The sequence below is a fragment of the Helianthus annuus genome, chromosome 9, assembly GCF_002127325.2.
Source record: "Helianthus annuus cultivar XRQ/B chromosome 9, HanXRQr2.0-SUNRISE, whole genome shotgun sequence".
Taxonomy (NCBI): Eukaryota; Viridiplantae; Streptophyta; class Magnoliopsida; order Asterales; family Asteraceae; genus Helianthus; species Helianthus annuus.
Window position 1 is genome coordinate 184,811,631 of NC_035441.2, and position 25,802 is coordinate 184,837,432.

The 25,802-nt window shown below is 37.1% G+C and overlaps 3 protein-coding genes and 1 pseudogene across 13 annotated transcripts; 1 reads left to right on the plus strand and 3 right to left on the minus strand.

The window, feature by feature from the left end:
• Positions 1 to 6,194: 6,194 nt before the first annotated feature.
• LOC110880095 lies at positions 6,195 to 12,029 on the plus strand. 11 transcript variants are annotated; one of them, XR_004868206.1, is made up of 14 exons: positions 6,494 to 6,676; positions 7,059 to 7,420; positions 7,512 to 7,775; positions 8,164 to 8,633; positions 8,717 to 8,902; positions 9,287 to 9,360; positions 9,601 to 9,750; positions 9,877 to 9,986; positions 10,574 to 10,670; positions 10,746 to 10,848; positions 11,007 to 11,082; positions 11,226 to 11,285; positions 11,359 to 11,402; positions 11,699 to 12,029. XR_004868206.1 is itself a non-coding variant. In XM_035978008.1 (7 exons), the coding sequence occupies exons 2-5, from the start codon at positions 7,136 to 7,138 to the stop codon at positions 8,745 to 8,747; spliced, it is 846 nt and encodes a 281-aa protein (XP_035833901.1). In that variant the 5' UTR covers positions 6,494 to 6,676; positions 7,059 to 7,135; the 3' UTR covers positions 8,748 to 8,902; positions 9,287 to 9,360; positions 9,601 to 9,869. The 11 variants fall into 11 exon arrangements, 1 of the variants encoding a protein (XP_035833901.1); XR_002559189.2 differs by having other exon boundaries at positions 6,195 to 6,676; positions 7,059 to 7,775; XR_002559190.2 differs by having other exon boundaries at positions 6,195 to 6,676; positions 7,059 to 7,775; positions 10,578 to 10,670.
• Positions 12,030 to 12,529: 500 nt separating this feature from the next.
• On the minus strand, positions 12,530 to 14,500 carry LOC110876944 (annotated as a pseudogene).
• A 1,433-nt stretch (positions 14,501 to 15,933) lies between these two features.
• LOC110880094 (probable 2-oxoglutarate-dependent dioxygenase AOP1.2) lies at positions 15,934 to 17,310 on the minus strand. The gene is made up of 3 exons (XM_022128657.2): positions 16,894 to 17,310; positions 16,470 to 16,791; positions 15,934 to 16,392 (listed from the first exon to the last, which is right to left on the minus strand). Exons 1-3 carry the CDS (start codon positions 17,253 to 17,255, stop codon positions 16,150 to 16,152), a joined length of 927 nt encoding a protein of 308 aa, XP_021984349.1. The 5' UTR covers positions 17,256 to 17,310; the 3' UTR covers positions 15,934 to 16,149.
• A 119-nt stretch (positions 17,311 to 17,429) lies between these two features.
• On the minus strand, positions 17,430 to 23,827 carry LOC110880093 (pleiotropic drug resistance protein 1). The gene is made up of 19 exons (XM_022128656.2): positions 23,161 to 23,827; positions 22,946 to 23,066; positions 22,774 to 22,862; positions 22,613 to 22,697; positions 22,321 to 22,480; positions 22,163 to 22,239; positions 22,026 to 22,079; positions 21,445 to 21,837; positions 21,080 to 21,361; positions 20,670 to 20,986; positions 20,415 to 20,575; positions 20,223 to 20,326; positions 19,983 to 20,133; positions 19,722 to 19,891; positions 19,284 to 19,616; positions 18,681 to 19,189; positions 18,369 to 18,596; positions 17,872 to 18,298; positions 17,430 to 17,779 (listed from the first exon to the last, which is right to left on the minus strand). The coding sequence occupies exons 1-19, from the start codon at positions 23,523 to 23,525 to the stop codon at positions 17,522 to 17,524; spliced, it is 4,284 nt and encodes a 1,427-aa protein (XP_021984348.1). The 5' UTR covers positions 23,526 to 23,827; the 3' UTR covers positions 17,430 to 17,521.
• Positions 23,828 to 25,802: the final 1,975 nt, after the last annotated feature.

Here is a 25,802-nt window from a genome sequence, read left to right on the forward strand (position 1 = left end):
ACTTAACTTGTTTATTTATTATGGGGGGGGGGTTTACGGAAAAATCTAGGAAATCTATATTAAACTACTAAATTAACTAAAACTAGACTAAAGACGAATGAAGACTGAGGACTTTCCTTATATGAGAACGAAACCACCTAGACAAGAATCCTGGATCATTTTTAAGAGATTACCGATTAAGTTAAATGCATGAATTATGGAACCGGGATCATATGATACTAAACCTATTAAGAACCAACTAAGCCCCTCGACCCTTCTTAAGGAGAAACCTGTGGAACTACCTAGGCCGTTAATCCTACCGGTTATTAGACGCCTTTCCAGTTGTCTAATTATTGTGTAAGTACCCTAATGATGACCTACTCTTTTCCAATCACAGATCTAGGGTAGTTTGAAGTAATCAATTTGACTTGATAGACTAATAAAACCGACAGGTAAACCAAGACACGACCTTTTCCAAGGACTATCTAAAGCAATTTGCCGGGTAAGACCTACCAATAGCCCCTCACTTTCCAGGTATTAGGACTAGTAGAACACTAAGACTTAGCAAATTATTATCAGTTACTTCTAGGGGTTATTGCGCAATTCTCCCTAAAGAGTTAAGGTTTTCTAACGTGATATAGACACTCACCGAAATCCTAAACCCTAATATGACTCTATGTTGTGATATAGACTGTCACTAAGCATCATATGAAGCAAATAATAATAATAAACCAACTCAAAGCATGCATATACATCAAATCATTAAGACAAACTCGTTACGAATCACAATTAATCCATAATAATCATGCAATTAACAAAAACGGTAAAAACTTTATATTAATCCATTCATCAAGTCTAGGTGGTTAATAAATTTAGCCAAGCATGTTAAAACGTGAAAACAATTCAAAGATGCCTAAACATGAATTCATCATAACAAGTTTCGTAAGAAAAGTCAAGAACAAATAACTAGAAAACCCGATTAGATCTTCAAGTCTTCTTCCCCGAACTCGTACCGATGATTCCTAGGCTTCAAAATCTCCGAAAGTTCTCCAAGAATGCTCAATAATTCGCCCAAGAAGTCCCAATTCGACACTAGGGTTTTTTCCAAGTTTAAGATGATTATATATGACTTTCCATAACAAACCCTTACAAAATTCGCACAAATTGCCAGCTACAGCCTTCTGGCGGGGCGCCACCTACTGAAGGAATGGGTGGCGGGGTGCCACCTTGTTTTTTTTTCTCATGTAACATCTCCAGTCTCTTGCCGGGTGCCAGAAGCTTCTCACGGGGTGCTAGAGAGTGATTTTTCAGCTCTTTAACTCTATTTCAACTCCCCGACCTTTACAACATACTTCAAGACTTGACACTTCAATATTTTGGCTCGTTCCACTCGGTTTCTCGCATATTTAAACATCAAGACCTGCGAAACACGATTTGATCAATAGTATGCTTATTCTAACGAAAAACAAAACTAAATATAACGAAAACTATACAAACTGTACACGAATAAAATATGTATTTTGCAATACATCAACCACCGTGACACCGGGTGCTGTGGCCAAAGTTGACTACTTGACCGCCACAAGCAGGGATGAGCTCGGTACCGACCGGTACCAAAAGTACCGGTACAGAAAATCCCCAAAAGTAGGTACCAGTACCGAATATACCCGGTTCGGTACCGTTATTTGAGGGTAAAAACCGGTAAATACTGGTACCGTACCGGACCGGTACCGAAAATGTCAAAAGTCGGTACTTAATCGGTACCGAAAATGTACCCGGTTCGGTAAATTTGGTACCGGGTACCATTTGCTCATCCCTAGCCGCCAGCCCCTTGGCTCTCCCATATGCACGGAAACCCGACCTCCACCCGCCCGAAGGCACGACAGTGGAATAATCGGTAAAACCTCGCCTCCCATCCAAGACGAAATGGCGCCACCCGTATTCGACCTTCACCTAGATGCCGCAGAATATAATGGAAAGAGTGGGAGACGAACCTGGGTCACAAAGAACACCAATTTTTTTCCCAATCACTCCACCATTACCTCATTGAAAAAAAGTTAAGTACATGGTTTTCACATATAGTTCATCATTAAAAGGCAAGTTTAGAAAAATTCCGTACATCAAAATGATATTTAAAAGAGAGGTATAGTGATTCATTAAATGATTTAATGTTCTTTCGCTTATTAATATTAAGTCAATTACAAAAAAAAAAAAAAAAAAAAAAAAAAAAAAACATCTTCTGAATTGTGAAAGTTTCATGATAGCTTCTTTTGAATATTTGATATAAAAATGGGGTGTTAATTGAATTGAATTGAATTGAAGTAGAATTAAGCACCCTCGCGTTGCGGCGGGGGCCTAAAACTATACCAAATAACATCAATGTCACACCGCTAGTAGCGACCATCAACACTGAAGTTATGTCGTGTTAATACGAAGAAATAAGACTGAAACATATAACATAAAAAATAGCTATGTAGATTTAGGACACAAGTGTTGCGACGAACTTGTTAAATGGAAAAAATAGACGTAAAAACATTGAACCACACACGCACGTGGCGCCGGGTTAACTCGCAAAATAACGTAGAAAAGAATAACTAAATCAATGTAGGATTTGCCCGTTGCTGCGAAGTTTCCAAAGAGGGAAAATAGACACGTTGCGACATACCTGTCAAATGTGAAAAAATAGACGAAAAACGTTGAACCACACACGCACGTTTCGACGTATTAACTCGCAAAATTTAGAACGAAACGTAAAACGAAAAACTTGTGAAAGATAAAAAGTATTGGGGGGGGGGGGGGCAAAGTTGTAAATAAAAAAATTTTGGGTTTAATTATAAAAGATGAAAAGTTTTTGGTTAAAAGTAAACAAATTAAAAGTGTTGAAATATAAAAGATGAAAACTTTTGGGTTAAAAGTGAAAAATCACAAATTTTTTTTGAAAAACCCCCTATGCTTGAGGTACAATAACACAATGCAACAATATCTTGCTAATTTATATTATGGAAATAAGTTAAATTTTGGGTTATTCAAATTTGAAGTTTTAAAATATTTATTCGAATTTGATTCGAATTCACCCTGAAATTCGATTTATTTGAATTCAAGTTTTTTCTTGAAAAGAAAACTTCATTAGAAACGACACCGACCCCAAACCGGGCCGTCACAAAAGGCACTTACATAATTACAAAATCACGCCACCTATCCCAAGACAAATCTATACATTTGAATCTGGTTTTAAACCAAAGAAACCCCAAAGCTTTAACATTACTAATTACCTCTTCGACCCGAACAGACTTGTTTGAAAACCTGGCTTCATTCCTCGCTCTCCAAATGCACTAGCATCCAACAATAATGATACCTTGGAAAGTATCTTTAGCGTTTTGGTTTAGGCCGACCCCGTTGTGCAGCTCAAGGAGATCACGAACTCTGAACGCGAAGATACTCCGAACTTTGCACCATATACTGATGTGCTGCCACAACAAGGGTTCCTGAACAGATGCTCTGTAGAGTCCTCCCCTTCCGAGCACAACACGCACTCGATATTAGCGATCGGGACATTCCTTTTTTGAAGCGCAACCAAAGTCGGAATACAGTCCATTTCCGCTCTCCAAGCAAATATGGAGCATTTTTTCGGCACCCACTTGCACCAGATGGTTTAGACACCCACGTTCCATTACTTGTCAAGCCGGATATCTGATTTTTCGCCTTTCGGAAGTTAATCATAGAGTGGAAATACCTCGAGTTTTCATCTCCATCCTTAGCCCATCTTAACCTGGACCTTTGTCTAAGGTCGGCAACCTTACGAGCCTCAATACCCAACAGAGTTTGTTTGCTTTTGCAATAAACCCACTCTTCCTCCTCAGAAAGATCTCTGAGTCCATAATCTCTTCTAAAGAATCCTTATCCGCTCTAGCAAGAGCCTCCTCTTCCCCTTCATTAGCTAACATATCATCGCGCCAATTTTTGATCGAACTACGAATGAGATTCAATTTCTTTAAGAGAATAGAAGCAGCAGGCCCGAAATCTTGAAAAGACTCCATAGCGGACAAAACTGCCGAATCAAAACCTTTAAGCTCAAACCACGAGTTATACACCCGAAAGGGTCTAGGACCAAAATTTGCCGATGAAGAGCAGAAAGACAGAGAGCAATGGTCTAAGACAGAGGGCAATGGTCTGAGTGCAGACTATTAAGGGCCCGAAGGCAAGCTTGAGGCCATAAATTGAATAGGTCTAAATTAACGAGCACACGGTCAAGTTTACTTAGTCTTCTCCCATTGTCGCGCACACAGGTGAATTTCCTACCTTGCATCTGGTACTCCAAAAGCCCTGCATTATTGATGAATTCGTTAAAAGCATTAGCACAAGCCGGTTTAAACTTTGATTTTTTCTTTCGTCGGCGGATCTAACAGCGTTGAAATCCCCAGCCACCAACCATAAACCAGGAGATCTAGTGATTTCCTGCTCGATTTCACCCCATAATCTTCTTTTATCAACCACTCTTTGAGGAGCATAAACATTACACAAGTTGATCACTTCCCCACTGCCAAGCATTCTGCCTTTCACCACAATGAAATTTTGCTTTTTCACCGATCGGTCCAACTCAAACACATGGGAGTCCCAAATCCAAATTAGGCCCCTAGACTGACCAACAGACGGAACGAACTCAAAACCGAAATCCTTACTACCCCAAAGTTTAGACACATCGAAAAAGAGAAATCCCCCATTTTAGTTTCCTGTAAAGCCAGTAAGTCAAAATTATTTTTCTTCTTTAATTCCCTAACCCAGGGAAATTTCTCCCCCCCTCCCCCCAAACCTCGAACATTAAGAGAGAGCAGCTTCATGGATGAACCCCATTGTTACCTTCATCTAGAACCGAGCTTACGACCATCTCACTAAACTGACCAAGTTGGACTCCAACCAAATTACCCAAGTCGACAGTAGCTTCAACCTCCTTCTCAACCGACACCGGTAAAGGCCTTGAGGGGCCAAGATCCTGGCAATCTGCTGCTTCGCCTGACGAACCTACCATGTTCTGGTTACCTGCCTGAGCCGACTGCACTGGAGAACTCGATGAAGATGCCCAATCGACTTAGTAACAAAAATACATAAAAAGAAACAAAATCACAATTTTCCTTTTAAGAATTGATGAATTGGGTTGCTAATGATTTGTTGGCCCAATAAGAAAAAAAGTGATTTGTTAGGTACTTGGGCATGTAGAACATCCAGCTGGGCCGCTAGTGTTGGCATCCAAGGTGTGCAACCCAAAATGATCCTGCGCTCAACTTGAGGTGAACAAATCAGTTAATTTCAATAACCGGTTCGGTTAACTAGTTATACCGGTTAATTAGATTTTTTGATTTTAACTGGTTATTTTTTTAACTGATCCGGTTAATTACTTTAACCTGTTATTTTCGGTTAATTAACCGTTTTTTTGCCTTTTATTGGAGTTTTTTGGTTAACCGGTCTACCGGTTAAAAACGGGTTAATAACGGGTTCCTATACTAAATATCCCTAAGTGGTTACTAATCTACGGTTAAAAATAACCACCAACCAATTATTCCTCAAACGATTATTAACCGGTCTCGATTAATAACCGGTTACAAATTAATTAACCGATTATTTTGTGCACATCTATGCCCAATTGTCTGAGTCCACTATTGTGCATGAAGACCCGAAACCCAAACACCCAACTTAGAATTACTGTTTCTTCCAAAGCTAGGGTTTTCACTTGACATTAACTCTTCAAAAAAAAAAAAAAAAAAAATCAACGCCATGAAGTCTCAGAGATTTTGACCTGAGTCCATTACCATGTGATCAAGTAAGTTAATTAATTTATGTATCACACAGTGAGGTTCTATACCATGAAGAAAGATTAAATGCAGAGAGAAATGTGTAATGTGATGTGATGTGTTTAATGAATTTTTGGTTGATGTTTTTGTTACTTTAATTGTTTCCTTCTATTTTTATTTGATGCATAATATATAATTCAACTATCTTTGATATTTTGAGTATAAAGTTAAACTAAATTTATATTTGTGGATATATTTACTTTTTGCATTTTTATTGATATGATGTTCATGTGGCCCGAACCTTGCGCCTAGGAACGAGGGACATCTTCGCGTCTTTTAGTCTTAAAACAACTTTGTATGTGACAAGAGATGGTGCAACTAATCTGGCCAAGTGTTCTTAAGAACCCCACACAACTTTTATGCATTAATATGACTAGGTGGACAAAGGGAAATGAGAAACAAAAACAAAATTAAACACTACTAGAAAAATGGGCAATTGTGACCAAATTTGCTACTGAAAAGAAAATGGTAGCAAATTTAGTGATTGATTTGCCACAAAATTGCAAATAGTGTATTTAGTATGATACGGTAGCAAAATGATAGGAAATTTTGCTACCGTTTACTTTAGGTAGCAAATTTGTGGAAAATATCAAATAATTTTAATAAGTATTATAAAAATGTCTCTAAATCATCCTATATCTTTTAATTGCGACAATATTAGCGGTGGCAACATGAAAATTTAATTAGGCGGGATAATTTTTTAATGGATCCGCGCATTTCAAAAATTGATTAATTAGGGTTTTAATCAAAGAACTCCTCTACCAAGATTCTAAATTGCTGCTCCCTTACGTCTGATTTGATTGAAGAACTCAGCTTCGTGCAGAACAAACACAAGCAATTTCACCTTTCAGGTAATCTTTTCAGTTGCCTTTTATTCAATTTTTTTTTATTTCGATTTGTGAAATTGAAGCTGGAATCATGAGTTTTATTCATAATTGAAATTGTGTGTTTGTATATCAGAATTAGATCTTGGTATTTTGAGTTCCCCTTCTCCTTCGTCTTAGGGTTTTTAATTTGTGTCAATTTGCATTTCTTAAGCAAATTGATGCTCTTGATTGTATCTGGGAATCAGATCTTGGTATCATATTGATATTTGAGGTTGAATGGCTAGATTAGATTTACCATGTATCTTAGTACTCTCTGATTAGTGATTATGTGAAAGGTGTTTTTTTTCTTCATTTTTGTTTTGAATGTGTTCAGGTTTTTATGATTGACTTGTATACAATTGTTCAGGTACAGACAGTTCCTTTCCTCTTGGGTTTTGGCCTCCCAAATTGCAAACCCTTATCATAGGGGGTTTGAAGAAGCCCATGTTGGAATGGGGACAACAGAATTTCCCAACCTCACTTGTCTACCTAGGGTTAAGGTGTGGAGAGTCAGAAGAAGATGATGTGAGTAGGTGTAGTCAGTTGTCGTATCTTCTTTCTTCATCTCTTACTTCTCTTGGGTTAATTGGATTTAAGAAACTGAAATCAGTTTCAGTCCCTCCAACATCTCTTTTTAGGGTATTGCCCAAAGATGAAGCATCTACCAGAAAATCTGCTGCCTTCACTTTTGAGTTTAAACATAGATGAATGCCCAAAATTAGAAGGAAGGTGCAGTAGAAGAGGCTCCTATTGGTCCCTCATCTCTTATATCCCCTGCATCAGAATAAAAACATAATTTATGTTGGTTCGTGTGATGCAGGCAGCGCATGTTCTTTGTCGTTTGTTTAAGAAATCGGAAGAAAATATCGATGCTTTAAAGTATGATGATGCAGAACCAGCGAGTTTATCTCCTACCGCACAGAAATCATCACCTGATGATGCATCGCTGCATAATGTGTCAACGAATGGAACGAAGATGTGGTTGACCGACACGGCTCATAATTTGGCTCATAGCTCTGCTGATTCTTTTGAAAATTGGGTTTCTGATCCACTCAAATCCTCTGAAAAGGAACCGGTTGAAAAGGTGAGATTTGTTTTTAATAAACATAGTATGAGCCAAAACAGGTCTGGACAGGTTGTGGGTAGGGCTGTAAACGAACCGAACTTTCAGCGAATAGTTCATGAACCGTTCGGTGGGAAGTTTGTTTGTGTTCGTTCGTTTAACAAGTGAAAGGACATGAACAATAACTTTTGTTCATTTAGTTAAATGAACGAACATGAACAGAGGCCTCATTAACGTTTGTTTGTGTTCTGTTCATGAACACATGTATTTCCTTAACAAACGAACACGAACAACGTGTTCGTTCGGTTCGTTTGCAGCCCTAGTTGTGGGTCAATCTGTTTACACATTTTGTACTTTTGATTTTTTTTGGTGTAAATAGTTAATTATTGTTACGAAAATAATGTTACAGAGTTATCCAGAACTTGGAGCGTATCTGGATTCAAGATTTGCGAATGATTTTGGTAGTGAGACTCGGTTAAACTTTCAGGACGGAACATGTGAACAGGATGTTTGTCTCTCCGAATTGTTGTCACTTTTACAAAACGGCAAAGAGTGCTCGATTAACAAGTCGGCTAGTAAAATAACAACAACAATGGGAAGTGAAACACCCGTATCTACAGGACCCAATATCGGTTCACATTATAGCGCGGGTAATGATCTGGAACAACCAACAAGCAAGACAAATATTCATGCTACTGGCAGTTTTGCAATTGGTCAACCCGAATTCAAGTTTCGGTCCCGTGACTCCCGTTCACCTCGAACTGACCGAACTTACCCAAGCTCAGAAGATGTTATGGGGAAGGCACTGCTTCTAGAAGACTCTGCCTGCAGGTTAATTCTCCATCTCATGGTGAAGAAACCAGTTCAGCTGAGTCTGAGGTAAGTTCTAGCAAATTACAAACTGAGCCGTTGGTCAAAGTCAAACATTAATTTACATGAGTGGTCGAACATGTTTGTTTCAGGTTTGTGACAGCGTTGACGACATTGAGATAAGTTTTGATTGGTCTAAGGAGACCGATGAAGGAGACGATCAACGGTCCAGATCGTAGATAAAGCAAGATGGTTTTAGTGGCCGTATTCAAATTCAACCATTGGTTTTGGTGAAGGCGTATCGTGGTGGTTGTTTCTTGAGGTCCCTGTGGATTCAGGTAATGAGCATATTTATGGTTATATTTGCGATGATAATATCTTTAGGGGTTACGAATGCCCAATTTTTTTCTTTGATTTGATCGGAGGTTGTAGAAATCTGTCTATATATCGTCTTTAGGTCTGATCATCGATCCCCTACGTGCCTTGTTATTTGGTTACTGGCGTATTAGGGTTGGAATTCATGTATGTGATAGTGTATTAGGGTTGGAATTCATGTATGTGATGATGCATTAGGGTTGAAGTTCATGTATGTGATAGTGTATTTTGCTTTATGAATCTTTCTTTCATCAATAAGTGGGAAAGTAATATGATTTGGTTGGGCAAGGCTCCTCAAAACACGTTATCTAAAATTACACTTACTAATGATTCATTCTTATTCACAGGTTTATGCCTTGATGTCTTTTATGTCGCTTGTATTCAATAAGAGCCCAATCTACTTCAATTCTATCCGAGAAGTGTGAGCATGCTATACTTAATTATACATGATAGAATGTTTGTGGCATTCCTTTTTTTGTAATATATTTCTTTTTAATTAGTCTGATATTTAAGGATGAAAAGTAAAGGATACATTACCATTATGCGAGCTTCTTTGTAGGGTTTAACAAACATTAAGTAATTACAAACTTGTCAGTAAACACTTTCGTGTGCTGGCTTTTAAGCAGGTGATATATAATAATCTATTTATATATCGTTACAGGTATGAAGCCTGGGTTATATATAATTTTCTGTCACTGTACCTCGCATGGGTCGGTGGTCCAGGTGCCGTTGTTTTAAGTCTTACCGGACGCGTTCTCAAGTCAAACTGGTGTCTGATGACATGTTGCTTCCCTCCCATTCCACTAGATGGGTAACGCCATAATGGGTCAAATATGCCCTATTTAACATTTTGTGTTTATTCTGTTTCAAGTATAAATCTTTGGTTATATACATCTTCACACCTCCTAACTAATATCAATGTGTATTTTGATTTTAGGTAAATTTAGTTACACTAAAATGACTTGATGATAATGACCAACATGTATCACAAACTTGCCATCAAATGTTATGTGAGCCTCCATATCATGTACGTATGCTGCAAGAAAGGTGAAAACTTTTTAAGTATGAAAAACTCAGCATACATATAAAAGTATCCATGAATGATCTTGTCTAATATGTTTAAAGACGCTGTAATCTCTGATGTTACTTAATTTAAATAATTAAATGTAAATTGAATCATATTAATATTTCTATATGGTCGTTAGTACAATGTCAAATTCTTTGTTTCCTTTGTCTTTATTTTTTAAGACCGGTGGGTATGGGGCGTGGGTTGTGGCGTTGAAGGGGGTTTAACGCCGGCTACACCACCCCGGCTCGGTGTTGGGCTTGGCGTTGCCCGCTTGGCGTGGATATTCTGCCTGGCGTGGGGCGAGGGGGCTGGGTGACGTGGCGGACTGTGGTTGGCTGGTTCAAAGTAAAGAGTTTTAACAACAAAAAAAAATTCCACATGGTTGGCCACGCCCAGCTAAGCGACACCCCACCACACCCCTAGTTTTTTAGTATTAGCTTGTGGATCCCATGCTTGCCAAGTGTCGAGCAATACCCCCCAACCCAAGCCCCTCCACACCCCATAGTCTAAGTTAAAGTTAACATGAAATTTCGTAATTGCAGCTATTGTAATCTTTTGTGTGTAGCTAGGTCCAGGTATACATATGGTGTCTATATGACATAGCTACATGAACTTGATGCGTACTTGAGGAAGCGACAACCTTACTGAATTATCATGTTCAGGTAATATCTTCATTGTTAAACTTGTTGTGTTTTAGACTTTTTGTTGCTAATAGGCTTTTGTTTTCTTGCATGTAGGTGCTACGAGTGGAGTGGAGCAGAAGTTCAAAAAGGTATTTATGCTGCAACAATGTTTCATGCCAAGTGGACTACTGGCCAATGACATTTAGTATGCTAACAGGTTTGCATTCTGTTTGTCTCTCTTCAAGGTCTTGTAAATATGTTCTCAACACACTCATGCATTTTCCATATGCTGCTCTGTTTTTTTTTTTTCTTTTTACATTAATTAATGACAGTTTAAGTGAGCATCTTATGTTTCAAGACTGTCCTTTTTTGCAGACTTTTCAAGATAAAGGGCTTGCTTTGTTGCTCATGCTGTCACATGTTAGATGAAAGGGTTCAAGGATGTATTATGGTAACATTTTATATTTTCATTGTCATATCAGTGGTGAAGATTCTACTCACCAAAATTTTTTCATTGTCATAACATTTTATATTTTCACTTAATGACGGCTTAAGTGAGCATCTTATATTTTCATTGTTATTTTTTAACGGCAGCTTCTACTTGAGCAATTGCGAACGCGGGAAGCGATGTCTCACTAAATTTTCACGTTTGAGGTAATATTTTTGACAGTAGACTTATTTTTTTTCCTATTTCGTTGCTAATAGCTCTTTGTTTTCTCGCATGTAGGTGCTACCAAGGAAGCAAATGTCTAACCAGATTTTTTTGCATAGGTAAATTCTTCGTTATGATACCGATTTCATGTCTGAGGTTTGTCACCTCGACTTCTAATGTCTAAATGTCTACTATATCGAATCAAACACTAGATTTTAGAATTGAAATCCCTAGTCTATGTTAGACAATGCAAGACGAGCGTGTTGGTTGATGGGGTCAAGATAGTGTCAGGTTGAATATCGTAATTTTCTAAAACTGGAAATAGTAGTAAAACTGGAAACCGGAAACAACAATAAAGGGATATTTTTTTTTCAGATTGAAAAGTTGAACTTAGTTATCATTGGTTGTTTTGTAGATTGAAAAGTTGAACTTAGTTATCAAGGAGCTCGTTAAGGAAACTGATGAAGAAAAAGAAAGGCTAAATGGAATTATTGTCGGGTTGTTGGTTGAAAAAGAAAAAGATAAGGTGGATAAAGATGCTATGCTGGATACGATGTCACAAATTGAAGCAATGTTAACAAGTACAATTTGAAGATAAGCGACAAACACTTGGTTTTGAATGTTTCGATGTTTATCGTGTTAGGATTTTTTAGTTATTTGATGTTTTAGCTGGTATTTCTATTAGAATGTTCTATATGCTTTTGATGCACATATGTTTTATATAATTTTGGGTTTTCGTGATCTTATATAATTTTGTAATTTTATTGATTATGTAATTTTTACGAAAAAGGCAAAGAAAAATGAAAAATCAAGCTGAATAAAAAACCACCGGTTTTCAATGAAAATGGTGGTTAAATGGTGGCAAATCGGTAGCAAACATGGTGGTTAAATGGTGGTAAATCGGTAGCAAACAAGGTGGACCGTAGCAAACTTTTCAATGAAAATGGTGGTTAAATGGTGGCAAATCGGTGGCAAACATGGTGGTTAAATGGTGGCAAATCGGTAGCAAACAAAATGAAAATGGTGATTAAATGGTGGCAAATCGGTAGCAAACATGGTGGTTAAATGGTGGCAAATTGGTAGCAAACAAGGTGGACCGTAGCAAACAAGAAGCGGTGGCAAATAATTTTGACAAATTTTGCGGTGGCAAAAATAAGGTGGCAAAATAAAAAAATGGTGGCTATTTGGTGGCATTAGGGCAATTGACACGGGTGTTTTTGTCACCGCATTTTCGGTGGCGAAATGGTGACAACAGGGAAATTGCTACTGTTTTGTGACCAAAAGTTTCATGACAAAAACCCTCTTTTAAAGCATACATAGAAATAACTAAACAGTGGGCTGGGAAGAGTGTTTCAAATTCCACAGTAGGATTTGAGGGGGAACTTTGATCTCTTTCCTTCAGCTGAGGCATGGTAATGAAGAAATTTGTAGTGATCAAATGCCTTAAATTGTAGAGGGTGGTTTTCATCAACAAGTTCTTGAGGTACCTCTACTTTGAGATCACGGATAAATGTAAATAGCCCTAGCGAATATCTATCCGTGTTCCCTTGCATCATCACCCTGTGACACGATGGCTCGATCCTTCCATTTGTCCATGCCTAACAAAAGAAACAAACTTCATAGTCTTTCAAATTTTAGCAACCAAACTTTTAGTTAGACACAATATAGAAAGTAAGTTGCACTTTATTACCAACTGCAGCAACAAAATAACTTGTTCAAATAGTAGCAAACCATTTTTAGGCTCATCTTTCTAAACTTTTTTGTTTGAGATTTTACTTGTCATTTCAATGTTACAATTCATAATTATTTTAATATCAAATTTTATAGTTTTTAAACTTGTAAATTTCACAGGTGATGGCTCGCATGGCATCACCGAGTGCCACATCGTACTTGTTATATATAAGTTGGTTTCTATTTACGCGTAATATAAGTTGGCTGTTATTCGTTTTTTTGGAATAAGTAACTTTTACTACCATGCAAGCATCCCCTGCCATGACTATAAAAGATGATGGTGAAGGATGAACTTCAATCCATTCCCCATCCTTTGTCTTGATCTCCAAACCCTTTACTTCATTTTGGTGAAGAATGGACGTGAAAGTCTTATCTGTGTGTGGAATAATTCCCATATTTCTGTCATCCCCTTGAGGACTTATGTATTTTAAGAGTCTTAGAAGATAAGTTGTTGACCCGAGGAGCGGTTCATAGTGTTCCTCTATTCCATAGCTTTTAGCTACCATTCTCATCACCATTTGATCCAGTTCTGCAACACACTTTCACTGAAACATGTAATTCACTGGAACATTATAGTTGTTGAATGTAAGTAATAAAAATGGTGCATTGGATTATTTTAGTCCAAGATCTGTCTATAGTGTAACTATTTAGTAGATTATATGTATTAAAATTCACTTTGTACAACTTGTTTAAAAGTTAAATGTAAGTAATGAAATAGGTACATTCTCTAGAACACTTTTTGTCTAAGGTTTCTTATTTGTAGTTTTTAGAAAGGGTTTTAAGCATTAAAATCTAATAACACAAATTTGAAGAACTTCAACATGTTTTACATATATTTCCTTTTAAGCTAATTCTTTAAGTGCTACATGTTTGAACCAGGTATAATGCAAGCTGAATAGCCATATAAATAATACCTGAAACTATCTTTTCCAGAGGGCCACATGAGTTTTGTGAATCTTTCAACTCCATGTGTAGTGGTTGCATCTTCAATGCCTAAGCCTTCATAAAGAGGAATAACAGGTATTTGCCCGACATAACCATGCGACGGTGTATCTGAAGTGTTCAAAACTTTAACTTCAGTAGGAAGATCAAATAACTCTTGTGATGCAAGGAAAATTGCATCATGTAGTTCTTGGGACACTCCATCATATGTGGCTATGAAACACCCGTATTCTTCAAGTGCGCGTGTAACTTCAACGCGCTTTGTGACCCAAGAACTTGAAGCAGTGTCTAAATGTTTAACAGAGAATTCAATAACAGGAAGGTTTGGTTTCTTTAAGGAACCCATTATTTCACAAGATTTCTTTTTTGTTCACCAGTATGCCTATCTTAATCATCACACATTTTGTTATACCTATTGGTTAGGGTGGTTATATAGCCTCCTTTTATGACTTGAATATATTATTTTTAACTGTATCATGATTTTATCAATTATGAAAGTACATAAATGGTAGGAGATCAGCATCAACAGGACATCATGTGAGTCATACAAAACTGACTAGGTTGTACTTTTTTATTGCCTAATTTTGATTGAAATCTTTGTTCCTTAGTTATACAGTGAATAATCATTTATGTGGATAGATTAATTAATGAGCTGATTCTACTAAATTATAATATATGCATATATCAGGATATCAATATCAACACTTGTCCATTTGAAAAAAATAAAAAATTATACGTTAGTACCACACGCGTGAGTCATTTAACAGCTAAAGAGTGTGTTAATTATTGTCTAGTTTGGAATGATGTTGTTGTTCATTCATTAGTCAAAGAGAATAACCTTTGGTACAGATTAATAAGTTTATCTGTTCTTCAAATGATTGTCCTTTTTTCCATATGATTGATGCATGACCGTGATATAAATCGATAATAATTGCAGACTGGCTTATAAATTTATTGTTAAGCTGATCATGATTCTGATTTCCGGGTTTGTTAATATTCGGTTGTCTATTACGGTCTTTTTCTTAAATAAATATGATTTCTTTTTGCCATTATTTGAGTGTATGATTGTATGATTTTTAACTTTATATGGTAGCTTTCATATTACTCTAATTAAGATGGTCCCTAATTAGCTGGTTACACTAATACTTGGTAAACAACATGTCTACATGGTGGTCTGAAAAATGACCTCTTTTCTTATTTAATTTTTTTAAATCTTGTCTTTTTATTTTTGTCGTGTTACCGCCTATCTCATAGATAAAATGTCTGACGTGAAATGGTTTTAGTTGTTGGCGGAAGCCGATGGTTATCATCATCATCTTGGTGGGTTTCGGGAGGTTTGATAGAGGAATTAAGATTGTTGATTGAATTAACAGACATAATTGAGAATATGCGAAAACAACAAGAGTGAATGAATGGACAGACAAAACGGAAATCTTGAATGTCTTGGTACCGGAATATGTTGCAGGACCAATCTTATTTATATGTGTGAACATGACGGTTGAGTTTTGGCGGGAGAAACTGTCACCGGGCAGTTTTCGAATTACCCGCTTATCACCCTCATTCACACTTATCAAATATACCGAAATCTAAGTTATATAACTAAATACAATTACATATCACGAATATAATTAAGTTTAATTATCCCTTCTAGTATTAATCTGTTACAAATATCATTTGTAATTTTAATCATGATACTGAAAAGCTAAGTTTTACATATGGAAACTTTATTCTTATTTCATAGTGCATTTCATTGTAGTTCTGAATTCGCGGCTTTCAAATAGCATGCAAGAGGTGTGAAAATAGACGGGTTGGATATGGGTCAAAACGGGCTAGGTTGGGTTTGCGTAACTTTTTTGTCCAAATTTTAATATTTTCTTTATAACTAATAACTGTGGGTTCAAGTCAAACATGTTAGGTTGCATTGTGTTGACGCACAAACACTTTTTGGTCCATTTTATATATGATTCACGCGTTAACTGTGATGAATGATGATAGAAACAATATTATTACAAAGCAAATCGACATTGATACAAAGTAGCATATGCACTAAGGAAACATTAGGACTTAAGGCCTTAATGCCCTTCACACAATCCATACTTCATATATGATACATACAGTACAAAGGTAACATAAAACTTATTAGACACACACTTAATAACATCAAGATCAACCCACTTAGATCAAAATCAAATCTCACACTCCACAATAGGCTTTTAAGGCGCTTTCAAGTGTTCGGTTTTCCTCCCTGCTATAAAATTCAAGATATTTAAGATGATCAAATGGCTTAAACCGCAGCGGATTATCTTCATCAATAAACTCTTTTGGTGTTTCTATTATCCCTTCTAGAAATGAAAATTGCGCAATGGAATATCTACTTTCATTTCCATTCATCGTAACTCGATGAAAAGGCGAATACAATCTTTCGTTACTCCATGCCTGATAAAAAAAATGTGAAATCTTTAGTTGTAGAATATGATAATATACATGTTGAATATGATAAATGCATAACCAACCATCGCTCCATCGCCTGACATGACTATGTATGATGACGGCTTAAGCTCAACTGTGAACCACTGGCCGTCCCTTGCTTTGACTTCTAAACCGTTGACTCCATTCTGATGCAAAACAGTGATGAAATCTTTGTCGGTATGAGGAACAAAGCCCATATTAGTTTCGTTTTTCTCTGGTGCTCGGTACTTCATGCCCCGACAAAGATACGTCACCATTTTCCTATGTGCGTCTAAATATTTCTCTACGCCGTATGTTTCAAACACCATTCTTGTCACCATTTCTTCCAACTCAGCCACCAGCCTATTGTAAGCTAGCACCGTTGCACTAGTTAACATGAAAGTAAAGGTCAGGTAATCGGTCAAATCAAGTTCATGCTCAAACGGGTCAAAACGGGTTGATAATAAGGTAATTAAGGATGTTAGTTACCTGAAAGCTTCGTTTCCGTTGGGCCACATGACATCAACAAAACTTTTAACTCCATCAAGGGTGTTGGAATAATCAAAGCCCATGCTTTCATAAAGAGGAATGAATGGTATTTGACCAACATATCCATACAAGGGCTTTGTTGACTTGTTTTGTACTTTAACCTCAGTAGGGAGATCAAACAAATCTTGTAAGCCCTTAAAAACTGCATCATTGAGGTCTGGAGTTACTTTATCAAACTCTGCTATAAAACAACCATATTGTTCAAGCGCACGCGTCGCTTCAATGGAAGTTGCTAGCCATGAGGTTGACCCGGGTTTCAAGTTTCTCTTGTTTGTGAAGTCGATCGTTGGAAGTTTATGCATGTTTACGGTTGTTTTTACTGATCTTTGGTTGATTTAGGCTGTGAATGATGAAATGTACATTATACAAATTGGCCTATTTATAACACATCATGGTTCATATGTCACACACTATTATTTAATACAGATTATGTTTGAATAAACAACAGGAAAATTCCAAATTTGATAATAGATTAATTATTGGATAAGCATAACATATATATTGAATAAAATTAACAGTATTACAAGTAGATAAACAAAATAATGTATGAAATGTGAAAAAACAATATCTATCTTTTCTGGAAATTGAAGGATCGAATGCAGTAAGCAAAGATGAAGGCGAAGAGCAGAACCAAGCCAACGTGGACACCCGCAACAGCCCCCAGAAAATCATGCTTGAAACCGAAAAATCGATCCAAGTACTCTTTGATGCTTTCACCGTTGGCAAGTACATCCTCAAAGTCCCCGAACTGCGAAGCAACCAACCCGTAAATAGTCCATGCCAACGGGTTACCCCAGTAGTACCATCTCCACCACACAGGAATGCTCTGTTGATATAATCAAACACATTTTAGAACTAGAAAAAGTTTATAATTTAGTAAAAAAAAATAAAAATAAAAAAAAAGTCAGTGAAACTTACGGGTCGTGGAATGATGAATCCCGAGAAGAGATTGAAGATTCCGTAGAACGAGGCTGCGATGATGGCAGCGATATTGGCGTTGGGGGTGATGGCGACGGTCATCATACCGTAATAGGTCATGTAGAGGAAGCAGCACAGTTGGAAAAACAAGTACCAAAAGAATTTAGCAGCGGTCCACTCGAACCCGATCATGGAGTAGACGATGACACTGTACACCACTGTTTGCGCCAACACGTATGGGATTTCGACCAAAACCTGAGCAAAAGCATACGGCAAAGCAGAATACATTCCGGCGGCTCTTTCTCTGTAGAAGACAGTTCGTTCAACATCTACTACGGGTTGAACCGCTGACGCGTTCTGGATTCCTAAGAAGAGGCACGCTGCATACATTGAACCCATCGCGTTCATCAGATCTTGTTGGGTACTCCTGAAAAACAAAACTCGGTTAATCATCTGTTACTTTTAGAATAGTCGAAGGGTTATACAACGGTGCTTACTTTTTGCCGCCGAGATCCCAAAACATGGTACCGAACACAGCTGCAATGAAGGTGGTGAACACGAAACGTACGGCAGTGTATGGCGGGTTTCGCCAGTACGACCATCGTTGTTTCCATAGACACGCTACACACTGAACGAGGAAAGACTGCGAGTATTGAGTTGGGTAGAACAGATCTTTGGTTCCGGGGCGTGGTACGCTTAATTCAGCAATCATGGCTTTGTTTCTCCTGCAAAATCGATAAAAATACAAAAATAAGATAACTTTTCAAGAAAAAGATTGTCAAATTCGCAGTGATGGATCGTGCGCTCACTTGTAAAGTTCAGAGTTTCTGTAGATTTCAGTGAAGTCAACTCCAAGAGCGAGTTCTTGTGCTGTAGTGCTGACTTCCAACATCCATGTTGCAGGGTTGTATCCGTCTTTAATCTTACTTACACCATCGATGGCCTCAAAGTACTCAATCAATTCGCAAGAATGCCGACCTACGGGTCCCACATACAGCTCTTGTCCACCTCTTTTCATCAAGAACAACTCATCAAAAGCTTCAAAAATGTCAATGCTTGGTTGATGAATGGTGCAAACAACTGTTCTTCCAGTGTCCACCGTGTTCCTAACCGTTCTCATTACAATGGCAGCAGCCCTAGCATCTAGCCCAGAGGTTGGCTCATCCATAAAGATTATGGACGGGTTTGCCACGAGCTCAACCGCTATGGTTAACCTTTTTCTTTGTTCTGTTGATAGTCCGTTAACACCAGGTAGCCCCACTAGCGCATCCTTTATCGGGTTTAGTTCCACAAGGTCCATAACCTCATCAACAAACATCTGTATAACAAAACCATTCACTCATTCAGTCTTAAAAACCGCAAAAAAATAGCTTTTCTTAAACGGTCTTGTTGAGCACGGGTATATAACTAACCTTTCTCTTGTGTTCATCAACATCTGATGCTAACCTGAGCCATGCTGAGTAAAGCAAAGACTCGTAGACGGTTACATGAGGCGAATGGATGTCGTTTTGCTCACAATAACCAGAAATCCGGGCAAATGTTTCTTGCTTTTTCGGATACCCGGAAATCCTGACATCACCCTCGATATAGCCGCCTGTTTTTCGACCGGCTAACACGTCCATAAGAGTAGTTTTCCCAGCACCACTTACACCCATTAGTGCTGTGAGAACACCTGGCCTGAAAGCCCCACTAACGCCCTTAAGTAGCAGCAATCGGTCTTCAGTCACCCCTTGATCTTTCATTTCCTATATATTATTCATAAGTCAATTAGTAAAAGTCAATCTGGCCTGACCCAATTTGAACCGTACTAGAAAGCGACCCGTATCAATTATATATATGAATAACGTTACCTGTGGCATATCGACAGAGTATTTGACATCATCAAAGGTGATTGAATGTGGCTCAAATGGAAGGATCATTCCTTTCTTGTTTTGACTTCCCTCATTATTCCTAGACGTTAATTCAACGGCTGCATCACTTTCATCCTCTTCCGATACATTGGCTTGAGCTTTTCCATAAGCTATAGAAGCAGAAAACCAATGTTACAAAATGACATCTAAATTTATGATAAGACTCGATATTAAAAAAAAAAAAGATAAAAAAAAACTCACGATTGAGGAAGGCGAGAGACAAAGCAAAACAGACATTGAAGACGAGAATAAATCCAAGTAAGGCGGCGAGTGCGATCCAATACCAATAAGCTTCAGCAAAGAACCCTCTTCCTGTGATAGAAAACTTCCCAACCGTTGAACCGTTCAAAGGCTACATACGACACAAGAAAACATTTTAAAATGTTATCCAAATAAAAGTACTTGCCATCTGTAAATATAACAAAGCTTCATGCGACTTACTGTTCTCCAAGTATGGCCAAGAAATTCGTTAACGGCTATTCCATTCAATGCATACATCATGGGAGATGACCAATATCCCCATATCCACCAACCCTTGACATCATCTGCAATGAGAAAAACCGTACGTTTGTTGGTTGACAAAAACAAACCAAAGTATTCAAGTTTGTATGTTTCTGAACTATAGTATAATACCTCGTGTAAGGATAAAACCACTCAAAGCGAACACTAAGAGAAGTGCAAATGAACCAAACGTGTTTGCAATGATCATGTTCCTACCCATTGCTCCAATGAACCGAAACAATCCAGAAGCCATTTGGTTAACAAGCAACAGTATAAGGTAATGTTTTAAGAATCTGCAAGATTTTGAAAAAAAAAAATTGAATTAGTAAATAAAAAATTAAAAAGACAGATGTTTCTTTTCAATTAGTATTGAAATGTAGGTGGTACCGTGTGACATTAGGATCAAATCCCATGACATAGTAACTGAGAAATGTCCAAACAGCAGCTTCAAGAAACGAAACGGGAATCTTTATGATCCATGATGGAAGAGCATACGCCCACGAGGGGTAAAAAAGGAAATTCCGTTGCTTGTAGAAAACCGGAAGTTTTGCGATGGTCATTGAAATCTCAGACAGGCCGTTAAACATAATCATAGTCACTCCAAAAAATAAAGCACCCATATACAACCCTCCATCGTCTAGATCCCTTTTATGCATCTCGGTTCTGAAAAACACCGTCATAGCAATGAACGCCATGACAGATAGCTGAAAACAACCAACGAAAAGAGCAGTAATTTGTCAGAAAGATTACGGAAAAATAAAAAATTTAGAGCAAGATTACAATAATATAATACTTACTTGGAACAATTTGAATATATAAACAAAGGAGTTTCTTTTCATTAGCAGTATTTCTCTATCTGTGCAAGCTTTCAAGAGTTCTGTACTGTTCAAGCCATATTTTTCGGTTGTGAGAGCAGCAGGGTGGCTTTTACTTTTGTCAAACGGGGTCGCGATATCGTTTGCTATTTTTCTTCCGACGTGAAATGATTGGAACGCTTCTGCAAATTCCTTTGATGTCACGAATCTATAAGGCTCGTCTCTTCTCATCCAGTATTGTTCTTGATCTTTCTTTGATGTCACCTGTAACACCATTCCAACATCACAAGGTTAAAATAGTCATTTACAGTCATTCAGCACAAATAAAAAGTAAAAACAATACTTACTTCTTGCAAGAAATCAGCAACGCCTTTTCTTTCCGGGCATTTGAATCCCATTGATTCGAAAAACTCGAGAACATTTTCACGTGGGCCTTGATATACAATCTTGCCATCAGTCAAGAGTATAATGTCATCAAACAAATCGTACGTTTCTGGTGCGGGCTGAAGGAGTGAAATGACAGCAGTACCCTCAAGGATGTGAAGAAACTGTTTGAGTGAATTCACAATCTGATAAGTTGTAGAACTATCCAACCCTGTTGATATCTCATCCATAAGAAGAACCTTTGACGGTCCCACTATCATTTCACCGGTTGTCACACGTTTCTTTTGTCCACCCGATATTCCCCTTATCATTTGATCTCCTACCATGGTGTCTGCACAGATGTCCAACCCTAACAGCTGCAAGAAAAACCTTTTTTTTTTTAACTGGAGTTTTTAATACTAGAGGTGTCAAACGGGTCAAAAATCATACTACTAAACATGTCTTAAAATACATAGCCTGCTAAATCATTCTGTTCAAAATATTAGATTATTACTGAAATTATATAAATTTTATTTTTGACACAGATAATTTTCATCAATCGTACCTTGAGAGTATAATCTGTGACCACACTAGCTTCTTGACCTTTGGTAGCCGCAGCCTGAATAACAGCAAAACAACGACTATGATTTGGAATTCCATTTATGAAGGACTCAAAATGCATGTAAATGATTTCTTTCTTACCTTCATGAAGACATCAATATCGGGATCGGGCTTTATGTTTGCATCTCTTTCTCTTCTAGATAACTCTGCTAACATATCTGCAAATTTATGGACAATAAAATAACAGTGTTAAATAAAACTCTAGAACTTTAATAAGAAGTATGAAATCACAAACTAACCATAACGCGATCCAACGCCTTGACATCTAGCAGAAAAAGCCAGTGTTTCTCTAACAGTCATTTCTCCAATATGGACATCGTTTTGACTGATATAAGCAGAAGTTCTTTCTGGTACAAACTCATGTAACTCATGCCCGTTGTATGTTACCTTACCCGTACTCTACATTTACAGACACAAGCTATTTAAAATTCTATAAACTGGAGATGATAAAGTAGCGAAATGTATTGATTTCTGTATTTTTTTTGTTTCAAGGTAAATAAATTTATAAGATTTTTAGTATCTCTAATTTACCGTAAGTTCCTTTGCGAGTGTTCCAGCCAAAGCCAACAAGAGGGTTGTCTTCCCAGAGCTTGGAGGACCCAAAAGTAATGTCATTCTACAAACATTTTATACGCGAATTAGAACACTAGTATTTGGAAATTAGCCATATTCATGGGGCATAATGTTACTACCTTCTAGGCTTAATGACACCGCTGACATCATCAAGGATAGTTATATGCTTTTTCGAATTCGGAAGTAAGTGAAATAAGCTCAATAGCCCCTACAAGACATAATAAACATATTAGAAATCATTTAAGAATATGGAAGCATACATGTCTATTGAAGTTGGTTTCTTTTTGTTACCTCAAAAATATCAATATGAAAGTTTATAAAACTCGGTAAGGCCCGGCTTCCTGTATTAACATCAGCCTCCACAGTCACATGCTCAAATTTCACTTCAATTGTTGGCAGATCAATCCCAACTCTACAAACATTTCAAATCAAACCCCTTAATTAACCAATGATCAAAACTTTAAAAAACAAATTATAATAAATAAAACGAGATAAAAATGAATTACCTATCGAGCCTGCGCCTGAGCTTCAACAAGAACTTCTCATTATCTTCATCAGCGACTTTAACAAGTCTGTCAAGTAAATGCTTCCTATCTTCTACTCCAAGATTATCTATATCAACTTCATTAGATGGTCCAGTTGATCCAAAGAGTAAACCCTTTCTCAACCGATCGAAAGTCGGCAGCTTTTCAAGAGAAGCCCATTTCAGAGCCTCTTCATCATCTTCCTCACGTGAAGATTTTGAGAAAACATCCATACCAGAATTCCTCCATACAGAAGTACTTCCAGATCTTAAACTTGTGTTACTAACTGCTCTTAAACTTCCTAATCTTATACTATTAGCAGCTTTGTATATGTCACTTCCATCCATTATTATTGCAATCAAAACTCACCAAACCAAATATTGGTAGTAAATAATAATCAAAAAAAATCTTTGTGGGTCTTGTTGTTTAATCCAACAAACCCTTGAATTCGCCAAAAAGAATCCAACTTTAATCTTGAATTTTGCGAAAATCTTTGTGGGTATTGTTCTTTAGGCCAAAAAAACCTTTAGTTCGTCTAAAAGAATCGAAATTTGTTGTTGGGTGGGTATTCACCGAATGATTGTAAAACGAAATGTTTTTTTTTTTTTTTTTTTTTTTTTTTTTTTTTTTTTTTTTTTTTTTTTTGCTCTCTTTACTTGTAGATGAAAGTGAGGTAAAATGTGTGTTTTGCAGATACTTTTTCTTTGCGCAGAGTTATGATATTTATAGTAAGAGGAAGGTACAGAAGTATCTGTTTGAAAAGTTGACAAGTTTGATTTTTTTAAAAGATTGGTCAAACTTGAGGCAATGAGAAAGAAAAAGCATATCAACTGGCGGCCTTATTTTGTCTTCTCTGTTCTAGAACATCACAGTGCATAGTAAAGTTGCATAAAGAGACCATTGACTAATATTGCTTGAATTAAAATTCAAAATTTTAATCATATAATTGCCTAATTGGCTCCTCTATAGATGGAGCTTCTGGATTAGATATTTATAATATTAATATCTTCCCTATTTGAACAACGATAATACTCATAATTGTTAAAAAAACATATCCACTAAATTGGCTATTATATATCTTATAAACAATCACTTAAAATAAGTTAAAGTTGTTGATGTAAGGAAACATCATTGTCATCGTGGCTGTATGGATCTGTTGTAAAGTGAAGGAACTAAATCGAGATTTCGATATTGATTTTTATATTATTCGGGATTTGTTTTTATTTGGTTTTGTATTTTTATATGAGTTCTAAAAGTATTTATTAGTTTAGACTATGGTTCGAGTTTCATAATTATTTTTTTACAACTATCCATGGTTACACAGTAGAAAATGATGTGCATCATAGAAAGAAACTGGAATAATAAGGGTTTTGGATTAGAATTTGACGTAGTAATCGAGTCTTAACACATAATAAGACCATCAGACATACTCGTCTCGCAACCCCACTCATACTAATTCGGACAAGCAGTGTTGCTGGGAACATCACGTCCAACTTATTGTTTGTTTTCATGATTTCATTCAATTCTTAACGTGTATATACAAAAATTATGATGCATTAAGTCAATTTGATTTTGTTAAAATTTTAGAAGAAATTTAAGTAATCAAAATTGGACGTCCAATCATGTGCATCGACTGATTTGCATTATCAGAAAAAGCGATAAAAGGTTAACTCTAAGGGTGTAAGGGGTGCTCACCTAATAGGTGAGTCCCCCATCTTACACATAGCCAATCACATGGTGCCACGTCAACTCACCTAATACACTCCCCTAATACCTTGTTTTGATGGCGGCACTCACCTATTAGGTGAGTTGTTTTTTTTTTTTTTTTTTTATTCTCTAAAATAATGCATGTTTTATAAATTAAAAAAAGATTAGTAAAAATAAAAATTAAATAAAAGACATTTCATTAAATTAAAAAAAAACATTCGAACTAGAAAAAAAGATACATTCAACCTAAAAAAATATAAAAACAAACTACTCCTCGTCCGAATCAACTTCAAGGTGAGGCAAATCTAAACTTCCGAGATGCTCAACGAGATCGTGTTTTAGCCTCCAATGCGTGTCTTCGTCAATGAGCTCCGTATAGGCTGTATCATCGAAGACGGGTTCGACTGGAGGATCTTGAATATGAACCGGTGCTATCGCCCTTCCGTCGTCTTTTATAATCATGTTGTGTAAAATAAGGCACGTATACACGATGGACCTTATTTTTTTCACCGTTTTCGAACGCATTGGACGATTTAGTATTCCCCACTTCGACTTTAACACACCAAACGCCCGTTCCACATCTTTTCTTGCGGCCTCGTGTTGCCTCTTGAATTTTTTTTCGTTCGGGTCGTGTGGATATGGAAAAGACTTCACAAACACGGACCAAGTAGGGTAGATCCCATCAGTAAGATAATACCCGCGTTTGTATAAATGGTTGTTCACTTGAAATGGACAATTTGGCGCCGTTCCATTTCGTTGAGCAAGAAATAACGGAGATTGTTGCAGCACGTTGATATCGTTTTGTGAACCCGCTGGCCCACAAAAAGCATGCCAAATCCACAAATCTTGAGACGCTACCGCTTCTAACATAACCGTCGGGTATTGATGATCGCCTCTCATGTATTGTCCACGCAATT